This window comes from Astyanax mexicanus, chromosome 6 (genome assembly GCF_023375975.1).
Source record: "Astyanax mexicanus isolate ESR-SI-001 chromosome 6, AstMex3_surface, whole genome shotgun sequence".
Lineage (NCBI taxonomy): Eukaryota > Metazoa > Chordata > Actinopteri > Characiformes > Acestrorhamphidae > Astyanax > Astyanax mexicanus.
Window position 1 is genome coordinate 40,561,055 of NC_064413.1, and position 23,776 is coordinate 40,584,830.

The 23,776-nt window shown below is 40.5% G+C and overlaps 1 protein-coding gene across 3 annotated transcripts in view; it reads right to left on the reverse strand.

Moving 5' to 3' along the window:
• Window positions 1–1,709: 1,709 nt before the first annotated feature.
• The window catches only part of ldlrad4b (low density lipoprotein receptor class A domain containing 4b), an 87,549-nt gene continuing 65,482 nt past the window's right edge, over window positions 1,710–23,776 (reverse strand). For all 3 annotated transcript variants that reach the window (XM_022673552.2, XM_049480329.1, XM_007249720.4), the window contains 3 exons: window positions 12,339–12,484; window positions 10,664–10,714; window positions 1,710–9,079 (listed from right to left, as the gene is read on the reverse strand). In XM_022673552.2, coding sequence (XP_022529273.2) covers window positions 8,540–9,079; window positions 10,664–10,714; window positions 12,339–12,484 — 737 coding nt within the window. In that variant the 3' untranslated portion in view covers window positions 1,710–8,539. The remainder of the gene's footprint in view (window positions 9,080–10,663; window positions 10,715–12,338; window positions 12,485–23,776) is intronic.

Here is a 23,776-nt window from a genome sequence, read left to right on the forward strand (position 1 = left end):
TCTGAGGAGCTGCTGCAGGGAGAGCACAGCTCCGCGGGGTCTCTTCAGTGTGATAGGAGCTTGATTCTCTGCAGCTGAGAGTCGTTTAGCTCAATTTATAACAATATAAACATGTAACGTTATTTTGTTTAACCCTTGGCTGAAGTATGTGTCACAGAGCTTTAAAAGCTGTGTAAAGTTCCTTTACTTTAACTCCATATGGTTCATATACTGATCCTGAGACCATCCTCACAGCACAGTAGGGGTGGGCGATATGGCTCTAAAATAATATCACGATATTTCATGGTATTTTCACGACAACGATACTTTTGGCAATATGACACAACACTGAATTAAAGTGTTTGCATGCAATATGATATGGCTAACTGAGATATAAAAAAAATAATTTTATTTGTTCCAGAATGTCATGATACTAGTAACGTACTCCATATATCCCCATATATCCAGGAAGTAAAGTAAAGTAAAGCAAGTAAAATAAATGATACTGGACAGATATAATCTGTCTCTAGTAGATATTTAATGGGAAATAAGAAACATGTAAATTGTTCTTTTGCTAAAAATGGCAAAAAGTAGTACCCTGCTGTGATAATTAGGGGTAGGTGATATGGCAAGATATTTCAGGGTATAATATGGTTCACGATATTCAAAATATTTTATGATATTATCACGTACAATACAATATGGCACACCCCTACAGGACAGTGTGTAAAATGTGTTATCATTCATTTGACCTTATTAACAGAAGTTAAAAAATGTTGGGTAAGTGCTGAAGATAAACCCAGCCCATTTTAAAAATGTATTTTTAGCTTCAACAGCTCTGTTTGAAATATTTTACCAATTCAAATGCTTTAAAGGGCCATTAAACCCCCTGATTTTTGCTAATTCCACCCTCAGTTCAAATATGAAAAATGCTTAAAAAAAAAAAAAAGTTTTGAATAGTTTGTTTGGAGCCGAATTAAGTATAAAACAAATAATGCAGAAGGTTGGGCAGTTTTGTTAGGTGAAGCTTTAAAGGGGAACTAAACACCCTGATTTTTTGCTGACTCCACCCTCAAATTTTAAAAGTGCTATATAAAAAAAAAAAAGATAATGGGAGCGGTAGTTTATTAGGGGCACTTGGTGATGTATGGGTTTAGGGGCTGGGCAGGAGGGAGAGCTGATTGGCTGAGATGCAGCAGAAGCAGTGTGCCTCTGATAGCAGTGAGACGCAGATGGTTGGACGTCAGCAGTGGGTGATATTATTAATTAACTGATCTGCATATTGTGATGTGTCTGTGTACCAAAAGACACAGTAACATCATCTACGCCTATAGCACAGTTGAACCTGACAGGGTGCTGAAGAGGCAGAAATTACCACAATAAAAGGTTAGGTAAGGTTTCTAAAAATGTAAGTTGCACTGATATGTTTCATTACATCAAAGGACACATTTCAGAGGTTACTGGAAAAAAATATATAAGGTTTACCATTTAGTGGTGTTTAAGATACGATTTTTATATGAAGAAAAACCTTAAAGTGTGAAACGTCCCATTTATCACAAACCCACTATTAAGCTTTGCCTAAATCAACTTAATAATTCACATTACCTTGCCATGAGCAAATTGTCCAGTGTTCAGTCTCTCTTAACTGGAAAAAAAAATAAATAAATAAACATAATAAAATAATAATAATAATAATAATAATAAAATTAATTTCAATGAATAGACACAGGTTAGTATTTTTAAGTTTTAATGTTTTGCTATGGTTTGACCACAGCAGTACAAGCATAAAATCTTTGACTACAACGGCATTTAGAGCAACATTTTTTTGACTATTTTTTTTTCTTTTACTTTTTTTCTGAAAAAGTATTGCAGTAACAGACCTTAGGCCTAAAACCTAGTACATCACAATTGCTTAAATAAAAAATAGGCAAAATACACATTTTTAATGTGTATATGAGCATATTTATGTACGTGTATATAGAAAAATACAAGTACAGATGTATGCATACACACAGATAAAGAAAAAAAACTGCCAGGGTACATTTAGTAAATAAAAACCAAATGATGCAAAGTCTGTGATGGATGCAGTCCTGTGTTGACTAATAATGCTGGAAAAGCTATGGTTAGCGGTGGAGCGGAGCAGTTGTGTGCACAAGCATCTGATGCTTTTAAATAAACAAACTGATGCACAAATTGATCAGCTTCAGTCAAAACACTCGCGAGGAACAAACGTCTACAGCGTTTTGGAGTTTCGGACACACAGACACACACACACCCCCACCCTCCCAAATACACACACGCCATAGGCCTCTCAAGGCTACGCAACTGCCATTGGTCACTGGAGAAACAGAATGGCATTGCTATGTACATTATCATCTGTTACATAAATGATGGACATGCTCAATAGATTCAGATGCAGATTCAGTTACAGTGGAGACCCAGCGTAACTTTCTGTTTCAGGTTTTGTTCCAGAATACCAACATACACAGAACATCCCAAATAAATATTATAAAATTATGAATGGTAGAACTGTGGTTGTAGCCACTGTGTGATAACTAAAAGGAAAGGACGCATAGCATTGCATGGAATTTGACAGCTAGTTTCCCAGACTTCGATGAATTTAGCCTTGTTCTTACATATAACTGCAGAACTGATGGTCAATCACTGAGCTTTTAAGTCCAGGTAAGGGCTTCATTTGGATCTGGGAAAGCAGCGCATAAGGTTCAAAACTAAAGTTACGGGCCTTTTGAAATTTCGGACACTGACGTTTTTTTTTGTGCAATACATATTAACCAACAATCCCCAAAGCAAAGTCAAAGTATTTGCATTCATATGTTTTGTAGTATGTTTTTTATATTATATACGTTTCACACCTTTTTGTATGAAATATTACTTTCTGTATGTTATTTAATTTTAGATTGATTCATATCCTAATCATCGTACCAACTTTGGTGCCTGGGGAATGCAGGGATTGTTTTAATCACAATAAATTATACTACGATAGTTTTGACTAAACTAGAAATAAATTCACTATGACAGCCCATGCCTGCCTGATTCACCGCTATAGCAGTAATGTAGAATTCTATTGTATTTCCAGTATTTTCCCCATTACTGAATACAGCTGTTGTGGCAATGTAACTCAAAGCTGCAAGCTAGACTTGTTTGACATGTTCCATTATGAGCTGTTAGTTAAATTATTGTAAGAAATTAAAAAATATTTTGTAGATATTCTTAATTAGCAAATTTAATGCCTTCACTGGAGCAGAGTCTGAAACTGTGCCCTATTCTCTATTCCCAACATAGAGAAACAGAGTTCACTACATAGTGCACTATTATAGTGAACAGAATGTGACAAGGCATTAAACTATGGTACACTGAAAATTCTGTTTTCAGACACTACTATAAAATGGAAAACCCCAAACAAGTGCACTACATACTGAGTAGGGCACAGTTTCAGACACAGCCATGGATGTACAGTGGTTGTAGTAAACATGTAGAAAAGGTTTGGGTGGTGTAAACGGTATGGTCAGATCCATGCTGTAGCACAAATTCCTATTGGTACGCTGATTCTACCATTCTACTGCCCATTCCGATGTAGTACGAGTTATTTGGGGTAGGATTTACAAAAGAAAAAAACAAACAGAAACACAAATATTATATTCTATTTCAAGCATGTTTCTCGTCCTAGAACAACTGCCATTCATACTGTTAATATGGTTATTATTCATAAAAAAAATAAGTAGTACTTTGTAATCATTCTGTAATTCATATTTAAGTATTGTTTCGCAAACCTTCTCCTTGTTTCCAAAAAAACACAAAGATAAGAAAGAAAAGACAAAAAAGCACATCTTAACAAATGTAGGCATTTACAAACCTGATACCACTGTGTTAAATTTTTATACCATCTATACATTATATTACATTATTAACAAATGTCTTTTTCTGTGGTTTTCTACCCATTGGGTAGGATATGTGTGCATAACATATTCAAGTTATTTACAGCACCGTACAAAAAAAAATAAAGAAAGAACAGAAACGACAAAAAAGAAAGAAAAACAAACAAACAAAAAAGAACGAAAGAAAAAAAAGAAAGACAGACTAGTGAAAAAAGCACCGTTGGAAGTGAGGCACACCAAAGGTGGGAGCTTGAAGAGTGCAAGTGGGTTTCTACGTCTGCTCAAAACGTGAACGATAGGCACCGAGTTAGCTCACATCATACGGACAACATGCAGAACGCCTCATTCCGTACAAAAAGGAGAAAAAAAATCCAACAAAAAACCAAGCACTTCTTTGTAACAAGGACAATGATCAGATGAAGAGAAGGAGGCAGGAGAAGCCCGAGCGGAGACAGCCAAATGACGGTCATTACCAGAATAAGGGTCATGCCGACAAGCGCGGGCCAGAACGAAATCAATTGGCGGAAGCAGCAGTAGTGATAGCAGCAGCATTAAACAGCAGAGATGAAAGAAAAGCTCTGGGAGCTCTTTGGAAGAGTAAATGAAGGGAGAAGAAGATCTGACCAGAACGCTATTGGTGTGCGGCCTTGAGCGTCCGATTGGCCAGTGCCAAAACAACGAGGAAAAAAACAAAAACTAAACACATTTCACTCCTCCTCTCTGCAAGTGGTCATTCTATATATCTCTACACATCTAACCCATCCATTCCTCCATCCAATCTGAACAATCACAAACAATAAAGTAAAGTGTGAAATGTGGGGGTGCTGGCGTAAGCCCTTACTAAATGCTGGCATTGCAGTATAAAAATTGAACATCTATATTCATAGAATCTGTGGAAGGGTCAGTGTAGGGTCAGTTATCTAGCCACATATTAAATCCTATTTTTGGATTAACATGGACCACACTCTTAAAAATACAGGTGCTTCAAATGGTTCTTTAGAGAAAAATATTCTGTCATTTTTAGACAGCCAATGTGATCAGGGGAAAATGCCGGACACAAGCTTTGATTCATTAGTCAACAGAGACCTGTGCTGACCAACATCACATGCTCTCTTAGACTCTGGCTGCTGATGGCAAATGAAATTGCAATCCTTATGCTATAGTGTCAGCATCTGAGTCTGCTGAGCCACTTGGAGCTCCCCAGAGAATAGGTGATGAAATGTTAAGGACCTTTAATCCAAAAAATTCTAAAGTAATATACCTTTATATATTCACAGGTTCTTTACATATTTCTATTGCAAATAAAATTAATTCCATAACAAATTGTGTTTCTTTTACAGTCCAGTTAATCAGATCTGAACCTTGAATCCAGTTCCAATCTTAAATTTTGTTCTCACTGGAAATTATCATCAATAACTTTGTGCAATGAATCACAGAAAGAATACGTTTCTGAAGCACCTTCATGTTTAAGAGTGTATATGGTGAATTATTATTTTTACTAGTGAATCTAATCCCAACATCTACCTTAAATCTGTCCCTAAAATGCCCCAAGTCTACTCTCAAATTGTGCAGATGGTGGCTCTGCCCATTTACGTAAATGCTTGATCAGAGGAATCCCCTCTCAACACTGCAGCACACTGACCAGACCTAGTCCTGGACTCAACCACACAGTCAATAGAGATATAGTACATATCTATGTGAGCTTCATTTCTGTTCAAGGAACCAGCCGTGAACATTTACACAAAAATACTAACTTACATACTCAACATGGATCCACCCACCACATCACAGTCCAGATCTGGGCTCAGTCTAGTGTCATCTGAACAGACACCATGTCTCCAAAGAGTACTTCTACTCTTCTACTGTTAAGGCTTGTGGTCAAGAGACAGATTGAGTAAATCTAGGCTTCGGAATCTACTGTACTGTTATCTTCATTAACACACCGGCAGAAACAAACATGTACACGTGCGCACGCACACACACACACACACACACACACACACACAACGACGGCCTGTCACGCGGTTAGACTGAAGCAGTGGGCAGTGATTATCAAAATGACGGCTGTTAAGCAAGGAAGTAACTGTTTGTTTTTTGTTTTGTTTTCCAATAATAAATGCAAAAGCGAACACACACATTATCATGGATGCTTCAGATTAGTGATGTTTGTCCATGAAAATGATCACCAGGGCTAAAAAATAGTTTTTCAGTCTTTAGTTTCCATGTTAAAGGGATGCATGCTGCACTTGAAGGCATAAGTACCTAAGGATCCTGTTCAAGAGGGAATTCTCCAAAAGGCCAGCAGTCTGTAAAGCAATGCCCCCTTTCCACAATGGGCCTTTCTGAGCTTTAAATGTCCTTTTCTCATTAGTTCTGATCGATAATCAATGTTTGGAAAAGACTGGATGAGTTTCAAAGAGAATAGCTATGGTCTCTCAGAATGTAAACTTTTCTAAAGCTAAATTTAGCACCATGTCCAACAGATCAAGGTCAAATACACTAATATCTACTGAATTAAAAGAAGAAAATGATTGAATATTTGAGAGAGTAGCTTTTGGTGAAAGAAATAAGGGCTTATATTTCCAGAATCAGTTCTGCTCTTCAGTGCTTTTTAATTCAATAAGCAAGAGAAACAAAGAAATTGTAGATTAGCGTTGTTCTGAGACACTGATCTACCGAGCCTGGTTTAGCACAGGAGCCAGAAGGTCTATGGGTCTTTAAATGTCTGAAAACTGCCAATCTCTGTATTGTATTTGAACAAAATAGTATAATAACATAAATGAGTGCCATTACATTGGATAAAGAATCATGAAAAAGAGCTGATGTTAGATTACCACTTTCTTACGGGGGAACATTCCCACAAGTGCTTTTAGGGCCAAGTAAGGAGGGAAGTGCTGCACTGAACAGTGGCAGGTGCTGGGGTCTGGTTAACACTGCCTGAAGACAGCGAGAGTGAGAAAGGCAACATGAGCAGAATAAGGCAGGGTTAATAAGATCAGATATCCAGAACAAAAAAACAAGAAAAAAAAAATAAAAACAAGAAACGCAACCCTCGCATTAGCCCTTATCTTTACCGTGTCTTTAAACCAGGTAATACAACCTAGAAGATATGTGTATACAACTCTCAAACAAAGCAGTTTGTTTCCCTACCTTACTTGTTCACTCCTGCTACTATGATCCTATGGCCTACTGATCAACACGTCATGGTCAATGGTAAGAAAAGGGCTGAAAGTGAAGGAGTGCACACAAATGGGCAGCATCAGCTGTTTCAAGTAAAGAAAAAAGCCAAGAGAAGCTTCTGTCCAAGCTGAACACACAGGATGCACAGGACCAGAGCTCACACATACAGAAATGGTTTGCCATTTTGGTTTTTCTCTCATGGGCCAAGTGCAAAAGGTACAAAGGATTGCAGCTAGAACTTTGATTATATTCCACTGGTTCTTGATTACAATGTACCTTTTTTTTAATTAACGTTAAGATTAGCATGACCCTGCTCACTGAATTACTGCTCTTCATTCAGTTTCTACATCTTAAGCCTGGAAGAGAGAAAGAGATCAATTTGAAACATTACAAAGAAACTAAAACGTAAAGTAAGAAAAATCAGAAGTGTTCTAGACCTGCTCTGAAACATAAAAAATGAAAATCTACTCATGTAACAAAAGCAACTAGCATCTCCGTTAGTAAAGTGACGTTTTTTTGTTTTTATACATAAAACTAACATTCTGTCGCCATCCAACTGACCTCAAGACCAACTGGAGAGGCATGAAAGTGTCTGAAAGCATCACTGCGAGGTTGTGAGAAGGACTGAAAAAGCAGGGCCCATGTTTTCGGAAAGGGTAAGAAAAAATATTTAGGCTGGATCCAAGTAACTGTTGTGCACAAGAAGTCAGAAGAAGGATAAGACCCTATCGATCGCTCCCACAGACATATTTTGGAGCTTCTGTTCAAAATGAAATAAAGACAAGAACAAGAATAATAATAACACAATACAAACAAAACAAACAAGTAAAATCATGTATCTCAGATTCCCTCAACTCTTTCCACAATAAAGATAGTGCAACTTCTGTGTGTGTTTTTGATTTGAATGTATAATAATAGTGAGTCTATACCCTCACGCCAGTCCCCACAGGAAAACCTTGGCACTAGGATTTGGATTTTAACGCTTCGATTTTGAAAAATCTGAAATTGTGCACAGATCCTGGTCTTGGAAAAATGATCCACGACTCCACGTCCCATCGTATCATCAGACACCTCTGGATGTGTGGGGTGCTTTGCGCAACAAAAAAAACAAAAAAGAGAAAGGCTTATGTGCTAGTATCGTTTTCTCTCATTTGAAGATTTGAAGGTAATACAAGAGTACAAAACAGCGCTACAAAGCTCTACCACGTCCTGTTGTCTTGTTTAAGTGAGAGAAAGTAGAAGGTTATCTTGTAAGCTTAGCTCCACTTGGTTACGTTTTGTAAATGTGGCTTTTTTTTTCTATTTTGTAATCAAGAGTGATTTTTCTTGTTTTCTGTTGTGCATGGGAGTGTGAAGAGGGCAACCACACCTTTTATATGAAGGTGGGGAGAGGGAAGGGTGTGTTTTGGCAGCCCTGCACACACACAACACACACACACACACCAGTGCGTGCTCACACACTCACACAAAAACAAGCACACATCTCACACTAGCTCTCCTCTCTGCATGTCCTTGGCCTTGATCGGGACTATTGTGCTTTGCGGGCTGCCCTGGCCTGTCCTGCCCGTGGGCGGGGGAGTCTGAATGCTGCTGACGGTGGAGGACTGGTTATTGCTGTGCTGGTGGTGGAAATATGCCGCGCCCGGGTAGTGGCCCATGACCTCGCTGTACGCGGGTGGGGGACCCTCCATGCGGCCGTGGGTGCTGGAGTTGGCGGCACTGATGCCCGAGTTGCTGCTGGGAGGGCGCGGGGCGTCTATGAGTTCGCTGTCGAAGACGGTGCGGTTGGGCGGCGCGCGCACTGACTCGCGGTTTAGCTCCAGCTGCTGCTCCGGGTCCCTCAGCTGCAGGGTGCACGGGCCCTGGTAGGGCGGCGGCTCCTCGCCGTCTGACAGGGAGATGGTGGGCGGCAGGTCGATCTGGTGCTGCAGGTACGGGTAGGTGGGCTGGAAGCGACTGAAGCGCTCACGCTGCATGAAGGAGGGTGCGCTGAAGCGTTCCCGAGGCTGCGGGGCGTAGACCACCTGCATGAGGAGACAAACGCAGTAGCACTCAGACACACATTTCTGTCCTTACAATAAATGTAGAAAAAATAAATAAATAAATAAATAAATAAATAATTAAATATATCCTTTAGAATTTAACATTTCTGCAACAATATGACCTAAAATGGGATTAGCAGTTAGCTTGAAGGTGAAATGTAATAATTATTCTTAATTATATAAGATAATTCTAATAAAAAATTGGTCAGGACATTTGTTCATGAGCTGAATCTCAATGAAAGGTGGGTCATGCAGCAAGACAACAACAAAGTTAAATAAAGTTAATGTTTTGGGATGGCCAAAGGTCAAAAAGTCCTGACCTTAATACAATAGAAATGTTGAGGAAGGACCTGAAGTGAGCAGTTAGTGTGAAGAAACCCACCAACATCCCAGAACTGAAGCTGTGTAACTGGGTTCTCTTTATCCATTTATAGAACTTGTGTGACAATTGATGATGTTTTAGATCATATTTATGCAGAAGTATAGACAAATCTAACAGGTTCACAAACCTTTTAGCACCACTGTATGTATACTCAAATATTCTCTGATTTTTCATTCGCCACACTAATGAGAAAGGGTTAAAAAATAATCTTCAACTCCATGCTGTTGTATGTTTATATTACGACTAAATGTCATGAATTTTGGAGAATGCCGTGGGTTTTATGTGATGTTTAAGTTGTATCTTATTCTATGATGCTATTGGCTGGTTTCAAAGCAAAAATCCAATTATTGTGTAAAATTGTTTTTTTTTCCCATTATCGAATTACCCAAGTTTATGTAAACACACAGACCAAACTACTTACAAACTATGCTGTTCTATAGTAATCAGATTATAGAGGACATGTAAATGCACTCAGTGATTTACTGTTATTAGTGGAAAAAAACAAATGCTTAGATGATGTAGTACCATCTAAACCTTATATATTCAACATGTTGTATAACTGATCAGATTTACTACATCATAAAGCATCACCTGGAGAAACAGGACCTCAATTCACCCTAAATCTAACTCTCTCATTTAGAGGGAAACCTTTATGTTAGCTGCCCAGTGATAGAGGAGGCTTTGTTTTATGGGAATGCATTTTAGCTCGAGTCAGGGTGGCTAATGAGAGGCAATTTAGAGAGAGAGGGAGAGAGAAAAGGAGAGAGAGAGAGGGAGAGAGAGAGGGCGAGGGAAAGATAGTAAGGGAGAGAGAGGCAGGATGTCTAGTCTCTCAGACAGCTGTCTAGACAGGAGAGAGCGAGTGATTAATGACGCAGTGAGAGATGCAGCCGTGCAGACAGGGACTCTCAAAGACACATACGCACAGGGAAATGTTCCACACACAACCTCTCACAGACACACACACACACACACACAGACAACACACAGACACACACACACACACACACACACACACACACACACACACACAGACAATCATTAATAGAGAGGCCCTGCCACAGACACTGACCCTCTCTCCTCCCCCTGACCTCACCAAACACAGACTCCCTGATCAGACAATGAAACATCCACCCACCCACAAACACACACACACTACAATGGTAATAAGTCAATGGTCTCACCTCTGAAGCTCCTTGTCTGGAACCACTATCTGATGGCCAAAAACATCCCTCCTATCAGCAGAGGAATTAGAAAAATTAGAACAATATTTAATAACATAATCCATATGGACAAATGTATTGGGACAGACACTCAATAATTGTTTCTTCTTTCTTCTTTGCTGTGAGGATTTGATTGCATTCAGCACCAAGAATATTAGTGAGATCCAGATACTTGATGATCACTACCTCAACTTAGGATGACTCCTCAAGTCATCCCAAAAGCATTGAACGGATCATTATTACAGAGAACACAGTTCCACTGCACCACAGCTCAATGCTCAAATATATCTATTTAGGATTTGATTGCATTCGGTGACAAGAGCATTAATGAGGTCTTAGTGTGGATACTGAGAAGTGAGGACCATCAGCACCCCACCTCATTCCCAACTCCTCCTGAAAATACTGTAGGGAGCACTGCTCCGTATATCAATGCTGGGGGTCATGTGCTTTACAGCTATCCCTCTAGCCCAAGCCTAGCTTTTTGCATGGTGCTAATAGGTTTGTGTTAATCTGCTCTAAAAAGTCCAATTATACTTGCAATACATCTCTACAGGTACTAGGCAAGCTGTGTGCTACATTTGCACATCCGTGTCAGCAATAGGTGTAACTTAATGAAGATGAATGCATTTATTAAAAGGAGCGTCCATAATTATTAAGACACATAGTGGATTTGGCCGCCGCAAATAGCCAAGCAAGCATGAATCAATTATTGTGTGCAATGTCACTGTTAATGTGTGCATCACAGGAAGCAAACAAACAAACAAATCTCTCCATAATCCAGGCAGAGCTTGAAATAACAATCAAACACAACAGCAATCGCTCATGTGTGTCGTAATGCTAACACTCAGCATTACAACATGTCTGGGGTAAATGAAACCAGTAGATACCCCTCTTCTCTCTCCCTCTCTCTCTCTCTCTCTCTCTAGACTGCGTCTCTACGTTCTCAGTCTTGGCCCAATCCCTCCCCCTCATGAATAAAAATGAAAAGGTCTCAGACATTTATCTGTCTCTGCCGCACGGTGCAGTGTGCTGCGTGGCTGTCTGGCTCAGGCTGGCGTCTAGACAGAGCTGGGGTGAATTACCACAGTGTCCGAGAGCGAGACCACTGCGGATATTTATCAGGAAACTGGCGAGCGGGACCCCCCAACCAATATACAACTCGCATTCGGGCGTCAGTGAAAGACTAGCAGCACAGTCGCTCCAAACAAATCTGATTGCTGGAGGCGGCATATTTGTCAGGCTGGCTTGCTGGCCAGGTATTGAATCTGCGAACCTGACTTTCCTTTGGCTCTAGTCTAGACAGTCTCTGCACAGCCTTGAGCAGAGTGTATAATTAAAGTGTGTGTTAATGGGGTTTGTTTAATGATGCCATCGTCTACCAACTGAGACAGCGGGCCAATCAAAACACTGCCATAATTTGCCCAGCCCCAATAAAACTCCCCCACACTCACACACACACTTAGAATATTAATCTAGAGAGTTGAGAGTCATTTTTAGATGCCTGGCAAAACATGTTGATTTCTAAAATGATTGCAAAACACAGTAACTAACATTACATAGTTTCATGTACAAGAACACAAAATCACACAAAACACACAATAAATTACATATATGAAGAACACTGGCAGCATCTTACCGGCTGCTCCTGCCTCCTGGCCTGGCCCGGCCTGCTCATGAAGGACCACGTAGAGAGCTTGTAGTGGTTCAGGAGACAGATAATAACCACCACCATCACCATCATCACCACGATTATGATCATTATCTGCACAAACTCCAGTTCAGCTGCAGGAGAGAGCAAGACAGAAACACACAGAGAAAGAGAGAACAAGATTTAGAATAAGGTTACAGGAGCACACCCACACTAAAAAAATCTGCTTTAAACTGTGAGAAGCAAGGGCTGAGAGAAGTCTCACATCTCATTTAAACCACTGGGTGGCAGCAGACGACAACGTACTGGAGTCAGCAGGAGCCACAGGTCTCAGAATACAAAACTAGCTGGAGTTTTTTCCCCCCACTAATAGCTCCATAGAATCCATTAGCTTGGATATCGGAAGAGCAGGAGGCAGCATAAACAACAGTAGCCAGGAAACCAAATAACACTTTCTGTTCCATTCAGTTTGGAAAGTTTATAATTTGGTAAAGCCCCAACTTTAAGAAACTTCAGAATCTTCCACAGACTTTCAAATACACTGTTTACAAGACTCCACTGTTCTCACACCAAAAATCAGGCCAAAAAAAAAAAAAAAAACAAGATGACAAGCCTATAATATGTAAAACAACATAAAGGGAAATCTCCCTGGTATGGTCAGCCATTACCCTAGTCAGACAGACAGACAGACAGACACAGAGAGAAAGGCAGAGTGTCTGCTACAGCAAGACAATGCTGGCCTATCTCCGGCAGCCAGACAGCCCGCGGCATTAGAGCGGGTAGCTGCGATATCCCAGCCAGCCCCAGACTGCGGGCCCAATCTGATTAGGCTGCAGGAGGGGCCAGACAGGCCTCCGGCTCGCTGAGACAGAGACGATTCTGGAAGCAGTAGGGTCTGCAGAGTGCACATTTTTAAGTGCGAAACAGAGGAGCATTATCTTCGGGAGCAGACCGAGAGTGCTGTCGGAACAGAACGGCTGGAACTCGCGCCACAAAATTGCCCGCAGTGCAGCAGCACACATCAGAGGAGACAAACACCGCTTTTTCTCTGAATTTAGGCCATGAGAGCAGAGCACAGCCGAGCAGAGCCGGGGAAAGGGAGAGAGGAGATTAGAGCAAAAGCACAAGAAAATCAGACAGAAACAGGACAGAGAACGTGCTGGAAAAGTGAGCAGTATGGAACATGTACAGCACAGAACCAGCACCATCTCCAGATAATAAGACTAACTAAATACAATAAAACTCACCTACCATTGAAGGCTGTAAAGCACTGACACACACTCAAGAGTGAGCTTCATGTATTAAATCATCAGGGAGTCTCCGTCTGCATGAATGTTGTGCGGCGAGTGCATTACGTCAGTCAGGGTGTGATGCAAGGGAATTAGCACTTTCTCAAAGGTGGGTTGGAATAAAAGAAAACTTTTCAGAATAACTTTGACCCATTATTGAGGGTACTGAACATACACGACAAGGACAAACGTACTGGAACACCAGCTGAGTCTACTTCTTTCAAAAATCACCTGTATGCAGTGCCCAGTTCCTACCAAAAGTGCTTCAAAAATGGAGTCATGGGTACCTTAGGCTCAATGACGTGATCCACGAAGGACCCAATTTACAACTTACAGGACTTAAAGGATCTGCTGATCAATCAAATTTGTTGTGATGGCATAAGTGGAACCAACTTAATGTGAAGCAGGTGGTATTAATGTTATGGCTGATCTATATATGGTTGATTCACTCAAAAACCTTTACACCAGCTCAGCCAACTCACATTATGCCAACTAATATATAAAAATAACTCTACAAATAAAAAATAAAAATAGAAGAAGACTCCTTCTAAGCCATTATTATTAGTCACACATATGAAACAGTTTAACAAACTGTTGGTTTGCCGCATGGTGACACACTCTATGTTTAATATTTTTGATTCTTCAAAGAAACACCTCTTTCTTAGATGACAGCTTTGATAATCTTGGCTGGATTTTGTCAGTCAGCCTCAACATGGAATAGCTTTGAGTTAACAGCTGTGCTGAACTCAAGAGTTAATTACTTGACTTTCTTGCCCTCTTAATGTGTTTGATAGCATCAGTTGTGTTGTGAAGAGGTAGAGTTGGTATACAGTGAATAGCCCTTTTTGAGAAATGTTGTAATCCATATTATGACAAGAACTACTCAACTCTGAAACATCTCCAGAACTTTGAAAGTATCCTCAAGTGCAGTTGAAAAAAATCCGCATTATGATGAAACTGGCTCTCATCAGGATGGGCCCAAGAAAAGGAAGACCAAGAGTTACCTCTGTTGCACGGTTTAAGTTCTTTAGTTTTACCAGCCTCAGAAACAGCAAGTTAACATCATCCCCAGATAAGAGCTACCTAAATGCTTCACAGAGTATTTTTTATTTTTTTTTAACACTTAAATTCATTACATGATTCCTTATGTGTTCCTTTATAGTCTGGATGACTTCAGTATTAAGTAAAGTAAAGGACACCTCAAAAGAAATGCCTAAAAAAGCAGCCTATGTTTGCTACACGTGGGCATTTTTGTGGTGCTATTTTCTTTAACTGGAGGTAGCCAAAGGCCTTCAAGGATGCATCAATTGCATCCTTCAAATCACTCCAAACATAGGCCAATTTATAGGCTAAGGACCCTTGTTTGTATGTTTGTAATGCTTATTCATAAAAGCTCATATTTTAGAACAAATCTGAAATATTTAGTCATAATACTTCCAAACTCAAATTTCCCATTTATCATTGATGGCCACAAATGAGCATCTGTATCATTCACAAGGCTCTCAAAGTGCACGGAAGCAGTGTAAATCACTAGGCCTTTTTTACTTAAAAAAAAAAAAAATCCACCACTTTTGGTCGGTGGTAGAAAAGTACAGAATTTCACCCAGCATGCCTATCACATTTCTTATAGCAAGGGAAGTTGAGATGAACTGGAGCATCAGTGATCCAACTGAGCAGGCTGTGCATATTCACAGCTCAGACTGGAAAATCCTCTTACTCCCTCATAGGCTGATTACACAGTGGACTTGCTGTTCCCGGCCCAACTGGACCCGGCAGCCAGAACAAAAACTTCGCCCAGGTGAACATGCTGACCACGTTCCCATATCCCTACATGTTGGTTATTTCCATCCCCATTTTCCACCCTTTCAAGTTAAAGCCCAGCATGTGCACTTGCAGCACAGCACTTGCTCTATTAGTCTATTTGACCAGGCAGTCGCTGGGCAAACAACGCATTATCCATGGACGAAGGTTCTAAAAGGGTAAAACTGACCTGTTTGGACAGGTCCAGTTAAATGAACAAAGCCTGGCTGCTTTGGAGCAACCCTCTGAGCAAATAAAAGCGAGGGGTCAGCACTGGAAAAAGGGGGGGCTGGCTCTTTAGCCCTGGCTTTCATTTGAAGATAGACAGAATGAATAAGGAGCGAGCACTTCTCCAATGGAGTGGCACTGCCGGATACTGGATCTCCTGTCCTGGTCTCCTAGCGACATGCACACACACTCTGCCCCAGATACCACTGGCAATGCCATCCTCTCTCTCTCCCTCTCTCCCTTTCTCTCTCTCTCTCTCTCTCTCTCTGGGCCATCCAGCTGCCATTATTGCCATGGAGACACAGCCCTCAGCATCCGTACCCACAGAGAAACCGAGCACTGACATGGCACACACAGACCCGCACACGTCCAGGCATAGAGAGAGACTGAAATGAGGAGAGAGAGAGAAAGAGGGAGAGAGATAGAGAGGAAGGTAGAGAGAGAGAGGCAGAAAAGTACAGGCCAGACATAGAGACAGGGAGATAAAGAGCTGAGTAAAAAGCAGACAGAGTGGGTGCGAGGAACAGCATTAGCCCAAAAAACGCCGGAGGCAGCCAGAGCTGAGCTCAGTGCAGCCAACACAGAGAGAGAGAGAGAGAGAGAGAGAGAGAGAGACAGACAGACAGACAGAGAGAGAGAGAGAGAGAGAAAGAGAGTGAGAGGCTGCAGATCCATCAGCCGCTTTACTGTCACCAGGCAGAACAGAGCAGCGCATGACACAGCTGACTGAGAGACGCGAGACAGCGGGACACTCACAGGGAGTGAGTGCCAGACATGAGGAGGGTATGTGTGAGAGAGAGTGAGAAAAAGAGACAGACAAAAAAAAAGAGGAGAGAGTGTGAGTGGTGAGAGTGTGAGAGACCAACTCATTTCACATATGCAGGGTAACCTGGGAATGTGAAGGCAAATTGCTAAAGCTGTCATGTCACCATGAATCAAGATGCTTATCGCATTACTGATTCAGAAATACAACACAATACAGCTACAGCAAGTACACACAATGCAGCAGACACTTTGGAACATCCATAAATTAACAAAGCACACATATGTGACTGAGACAGCAAATGATTTTGTTGTAGAAACTGACAATGTGATTACAATGGCAATGGTTAACATATAATAAGAAGAAAGAAAAGAGTGACACCAAAGGGTGCCATCCAAACTGTGATGTGAAACTAACTGTGACTTCTTCATACTGTTTCCTTCTGCATATTTCTTTTCAGAAATAAAACAAGTAAGGGATACTGCAAATGATATACTGTAGTGATTCAAGTCTAATGATTTTTTTGCTTGTTTTCTCTTTTAAATTAAAATATGTGACTTATAGTGCAACACTAAAATGTTAGGATTCCTGAAAAATGTGAACATTTCTTCAGGTCATCTCAAGCAACAGGCACAACAGCGTTACTTTCTGGTGCATTCGATTTATTTACATACCCTCACACAACAAACACACACTTTCCCTCAATAATTCAGTCTCCGGTAAGACAAACACACCACCTTGAAGAAACCTAACCATTAACATCTGCAGAACACACACACAGAACTAAGAGAGCCAAAACAAAGGCAGAACAGAAGTCTCAGACGCTGCATCATGCCATGCTGAGGACAGATGCTTTGCTGACTCACTGTAGACCAAGACAAGCTGCCAGCCCCAGGCTGTCTTGAGAAGGTTAGGCTGCCCGGACTGCCTTTACCATCTTCCATTTAAACAATGGAATACCAACGAGTCTGTACCTTTTGTCAGAACCAGTTTAGGGGTAAACATCTGCCACTATTCAAAGTTCTATTCACTGGGACTCCTTTACCCACCATTCCAAATGTACAACCCAATCCTACAGTTTTTAAGTAATATAATTACATTACATTACATTACATTACATTTGGCAGACGCTTTTGTCCAAAGCGACTTACAATAATGAAGTACAAAAGTAATAGGAATTAAGATAACCCATTTTTAGATAGGGCTTAAAGGAGGTCGAAGGGAAATAAAGGGATAGAGAAGTGAAGGAGGGGAAGAAGGAAATGGGGTTAGAAGTAGTTAGTGTGTTAGAGGTGTTAGGAGAGTAAGTGCTCTTTGAAGAGCTCTGTCTTCAGGAGTCTCTTAAAGATAGCGAGAGATTCTCCTGATCTGGTAGTGGAAGGTAGTTTGTTCCACCATTGGGGAACTCTGTTTGAGAACAGTCTGGATTGCTTTGTGTGAGTGTTTGGCAAAGCGAGGCGACGTTCATTGGAGGAGCGCAGCGGCCGGGAGGTAGCGTAAGCCTTCAGGAGTGAGTTCAGGTAGGAAGGAGCCTGTTCTGGCATCACCTTGTAGGCGATTGTAAGAGTTTTGAATTTGATGTGAGCATCAACTGGTAGCCAGTGGAGCTCAATGAGCAGCGGGGTGACATGTGCCCGTTTTGGTTGGTTGAAGACCAGACGTGCTGCTGCATTCTGGATCATTTGGAGTGGTTTTACTACGCAGGCCGGGAGGCCAGTTAGTAGGCCAGTTAGTAATATCAGTGGTTCTGGAGATTTTATTGTGCCTGTGTTCGAAATAAAAGTATCACTGAAACACTCAACATTTCGTTGGTTTTGAAGCAACTCTGAATATTGCATTTAAAATCTGAAGGAATACCCCAAAGAATGGACAGAAAAAAAACATAACACTTCAAAAACATTATAAAATACCTAATTCACATTCAATATCAAATCAGGGTCTGTGCCACTACACACATGCACCACATATAAAGTAATTTCACTGCAGTGTTTTAAAGAAACTAGAAGAAGAGTGGTCAGAGTGATCACTCAGGCTGACATTATAGGATATAAAACTTACAAAACAGACATTTTTAAATAATTAGCCATTAGCCATTTTTACCTAAATTGTGTAGCTGCACTTTTTAAAGAAACAGTCAGACTGGATCAGAATCAGCCATTTACATAGTATTAAAACATGATGCAAATGTTTTCAGACATACTGCTTCTTGCATCTGTGTAAAATAACCATTTCATATCAATAAATGCTGTTCCAGACCTCCTACCTAGAAGGTAGATTTTTTTTGGGTTCTTCTCAGTTGATCCAAAAAATGAGAGTGGGTGGTGTCCTTTCAAATTTCGATGGTCCCTTTGGTCATGGACGAAGCAGAAAAGTCTCCGATTGGCTCTGATACTTTTAAACTGTCTATGCCCTGTTTTTGTTTTTTTAGAACTCTAAGATGCATTGTTTTAAATATGTTTATAGTACAAGAGAATGGAAGACAGTGACAGTGGATGTACTCTTTGAATCTTTTGGAAAAAATTGGGACAATTATTAAGAATAGGGACAATTAATCTTTACATTTTGTGACTACAGTGTACATATAAACACTGGCCTGCCTGTGAACGAATATATTAATGATTGTTTATCCATATACTCACAAACATGGAACATCTGAGATGGTTAAAAGTTCCATAGTAGCTTATCTAAACAATGTAGTTTACATAATGTCATTCTAGCAGTTAGGAACACACTCTATTCACTAACATACTGTGCATCCGCAGTGTATATAGCGAGCAATATATGCACCACAGATCAACCTTTTTAAACCTGTTCCTTTCCCAAGTCCTTTTAGCTAGACACTTGGGGGAAGCTGCATTTGGGGGAAGCTGACACTAATTGATTATGAGGATCAAAGTGATCGCTGACTGGGTCAAGTTTTTTGGTAAACAAACGTGATACACAGAGTGATGCTCATTACAGAAAGCTCCTCCACACTACAGATTGTAAAGACCCTGACGTGGACGCTTATTCGTTTTGTCAGGGCATCTATGGATGCCACATCACTCTGACAAGACACCAAAGTGTTTTGACAGGCTGCTCTGAATGTGCATGTCACCATATTAAAGACGAGCATTTTGTCATCCAACTATAAACATGCATTTTTCATCGGTGGGAGGGGGGCTTGTCTGGTGTTTTAAATGGCTAGATCACACAGGTGGTCTTTGTGCTAAAAAAAAAATCAAAGGCTTGCAGCACAGAGGGATGGGGGAGAGCACAACATGCTGACAGACTGGCATCCCGCTGGGCATCAGAAGAGCAGGCAGCCGATTCAAGCCCTGCAGTTCAGCTGTGGCACAAACACTGCCAGTGGGAAGGGGCCATCCCACCCAGCACGCCAAGCTGCAGCCTCCGCTCCGTGGCTATGCTACAGAGGAGCTCTCACATCAATAACACTGCGAAAGGAACACAGACATCAGTAAAGATGCCCAACCGAGTTTCTGTCCATCAGGAGAGAAAAGGCACCGCGGAGCATAAAAGGCGTCTTACGGGTCTCGCGTACTTACGAGTGAAATGTCAGTAACCGTACACTCGCTTGCTGATAGGCGAGTCGAGCCTGTCATGCACCTGAATTGTACTATAGCCGAAAGGATCTGGCGTGTGACAGGTGTGTGCGCAGTTCTACAAACACACAAGATGCAATTTACATTCAAAATTAATATCACAATTAATAGAATATTTCACCTCAATTACGTTTACTAAACATTTAGTAGTGCTTGAGTTGTTTATTTGGTTAACTTTATGTTGCAGCCTGAACAGCGCAGTTACATGACTACACATGCAACAAAATGATTTAAAGGGAACAGAATGAACATTTAACATTTAATAGTAAACATTCTTAACAATAAAATTGATTTACAATTTTAACAATAAAAACGATTCTTTAGACAGAGAACGTCAATTTCACAGCTTTAAGATCTTAACAGCTATTTCTCAGATCAGACTAACTGAAAATGAAACAATTAGCAACAAATATGCTTTTCCAGATATTGCATGATCTTAAATTCTCATATACATTTTGTAAACATCCACAACAACTGCAATAAAACCACTTTTAGCTCTACACAGAGTTTTTCCTTAAGAACCAAAGTTAAAGAACCTACTCAAAATAAAAAATATACCAAAACCTTCTATAACCATATTGCCAAACCAAAAATAAACCAAAAATAATGTAGGAGCTTTAATTTGTAATGCTTTTAAATTCAAACTGAACAGAAATTCTACTAAAATAATATATATATCTGTGATATTTATGAACTGTGATCAGTGACATAATAATCATAACATTCATGCCGTTCCATCCCTAGCACTCTCACGACTCTCAGCTGCAGGTCATAACTATAAACCTGCAAAATACTGAAACCTGTTGGGCCAGTTGCCAAGAAACCTGAGGGATTGCGCTTTTTTTGCGTACGTTTTACCTGTGTCAGGGAGATATATTGCAGAGTATTTGCTGGAAGCTCTATGCTAGATCTTTGCTAGATAAGACTGGATGACTTGAATAAGCTCCTTCATTCACTGAAAAGCAAGGGTAACGACAGAATTAAGTAGTTCCAATGTTGTGCATCAGGGTACATTTGCCCAAGCATATTTTCGTACTCCTTCAAGGCTGACAGAAACAAATAAGCATTTGTTTAGTCTGGAGATTTCCATATCACAGCGAGGGAGCACAATAGATTTTCTTATCACACGACTTTGTTTAGTCAGACATGGCTTACTTAGGTCAGTGGCTGGTTAAAATACGACTAAGTTCTGGTGCCAGGATACCAGGCACCAGGATACTTCAGTCTTCCTTGTCAGGTTCTGAGAGTAGAGTAAGTATATAGTCTAATAACAATTATGGTTTCTTTAGCTGGGCTTCAGTTTTAATGAATGAACATGTGCACCATCGTTCAGTCGACTGCCCCAGGCTGTCCAAGCTGAAGCGTATATTTGCAGACAGCACATTCTGCCTGTTAGCCTCCAATCCTTGTCAGAATGTGTCATTTCCCTACACAGTCAGCAGAACTTGGATAAAAAAGTACCCGATACTCTGAGAAAGAGTAGTTCAGTGGGTGCCATTTCTCCAAAATATGCAGGACATGTCAGGAGAAAGGAGTTGTCTGTTTTCGTACTAATGGTCTAAGTTTTCTGGTATGGATTCTTATTTCTGAAAAATGTGTAGACTATAATTAGGCTCCATTCCTTTCGCTTATCCACACATAATTGAATTCTATTTCAGGACAGCCTTCATGCTGGCAGGCATACCTTGGCATGTTGTGTTCAACCAAAACTAAAAGGTGCTTTCATGTCAGCCAAAGCTACTTGTACCAACTTGTAGGCCTACACAACAGCTTGCCAAGTCCACAGAGTAAAACAACCAACACTGAAGTTTTAGAGAGGAAAAAAAAAAAAAAAAAAGCACGGCCATGTTCTCTCTCTCTCTATCTCTCTTTTTTTTAAGTTAAAAAGTGCAAGAAGCGTGAAAGTTTGCCTGAGGGCATGCTTAGCATTGAAAAGAGCCTAAAAAGATTTTTAAAGACAAAGCTGAGAGCAAGCGAGAAAGGATGGGAGCAGGGGAAAAAAAGAAAAGCACTCCAGTTTTCTAAAACATTCGTCCATGACCGCTAGCTGAACCTGCATGCACAGTCTCAGTGGGTGGAAACCACACTCCTCCATTTGAGAACGCTAGAACAGGGTTGGAAGAGAGTTCAGCGGTGACATTTTCAAAGAGCGAGTTCAGACGCAGGAGAAGGAAGTGCAGCGGAGAAAAAGGGAGATGAGCAACGTGAAGGGGTAGCAAAAAATATTTAAACCCTGTTTCTGAGTTTCCTGTCGACACCATGCCATCTCATACAATCTTTATCAACCAATCATTCATTCATCAAAAACGCTGTAGTTCTAAAAAAAGGCCAAAACATCCATGTTCTGCTGCAAGACCTCCGACTGAGCTGGGTGGAGATCAGCAGGAATGGCTTGGTTAGTGATGGAGCACGCCGACAGGCACGGTGACTTTGATCTCCATCAATAATTCACACTGGATCCTCAGGCTGTTTTTATAGCAGACTGCTACCAGTCAGTGGCAACCATTGCTGCTTGCAGGCAAGCACATTTCTGCTTGTCAGCAAAGTATTTTTCCCCATTTTCAAGTTGTAAGTTGTGAGACACCATTGCAGGACTAAAATACTGAATAACGATCACAGGGATCAAGTACTGCATATTATTTCAGTTGGGTATTGTATCCTATTGCATGCTTGTAAACTCGATTTGTTGTGTAATTAGAGACATTGCTGAATCAATCCACTATAAAATATTACAGGTTTTTGGTGTGCCTTACTGATCTGTGGGGACATTCTGATTATCCAATAACAATAAGGCCGTGTTTACATTTTCTGAAACTGATCTCTAGTATTTCAGGTCCTGATATTTATCCTGATACCTAATGTACTGAATTTTGCTTAAAAAAGAGCTAAATTAGTGCACTAACAGATTTAGAAAAAAAATACTGTACACTACATGACATTATTTGAATAGCAGTTACTAAAGAATCTCCCAATATGGATACATTTTGTTTGCGTGTCAATTTGTTTGATAAATATATGTACTGTGAATATTGTAATGCGATATGTTTACTATATCATCTTAATCAGCCATAACGATGCAGTAAAATATTGCCATATTGCCTCTGTCAACTCTATCTGTCTATGGAAGTCACTGACTATATGTTCAGTATCCTCTCACTAATATGCAGAAATCCTAGCTTCTTCACATTCCTTTAGGAAAGTCCTACAGATAAGCAGGGCCTCATGAGGAAACTTCTTCTAATGAACCAAATCAGCTCAATTAAAATGGCAAATTTAGAACAGAGGCTGGAATTATTGTGTCTGATTCTGACATGAGAAACAAAAGTGCTCTAGTTAAAGACGCTAGCAGTAGGAATAAGAAATGGGTAATAATCCCAACTCCAGACAGTCTATTCATTCATCAAGGCCCTTTGTTTATAGTGCACCAGGCACTTCCCCCTGCTTGAGATGTAAAAGTGTAAGACAGAGAGCTTGAGGTTATGGGGCTGCTGGAGGCAGGCACTGAATATGCTCATCACTACAGCAACAGCAGAACAAAGTTGGCCTGACCAAAAGTAGTAGCACAATAAACAGCAAATCGAATCCAAAGTATAGCTATTTTGGTCAAGAACAGTTGTTTTTACTCCAAACAAACTATATAGTGCTTCCTATCCATAACCTTGAAGTTTCTGCTGTCTATTCAACCTTGGAGTTGCCACAACTGAATTAGCTTATTAGCTGAATTAGGTGTCAGAGAAGTACAGG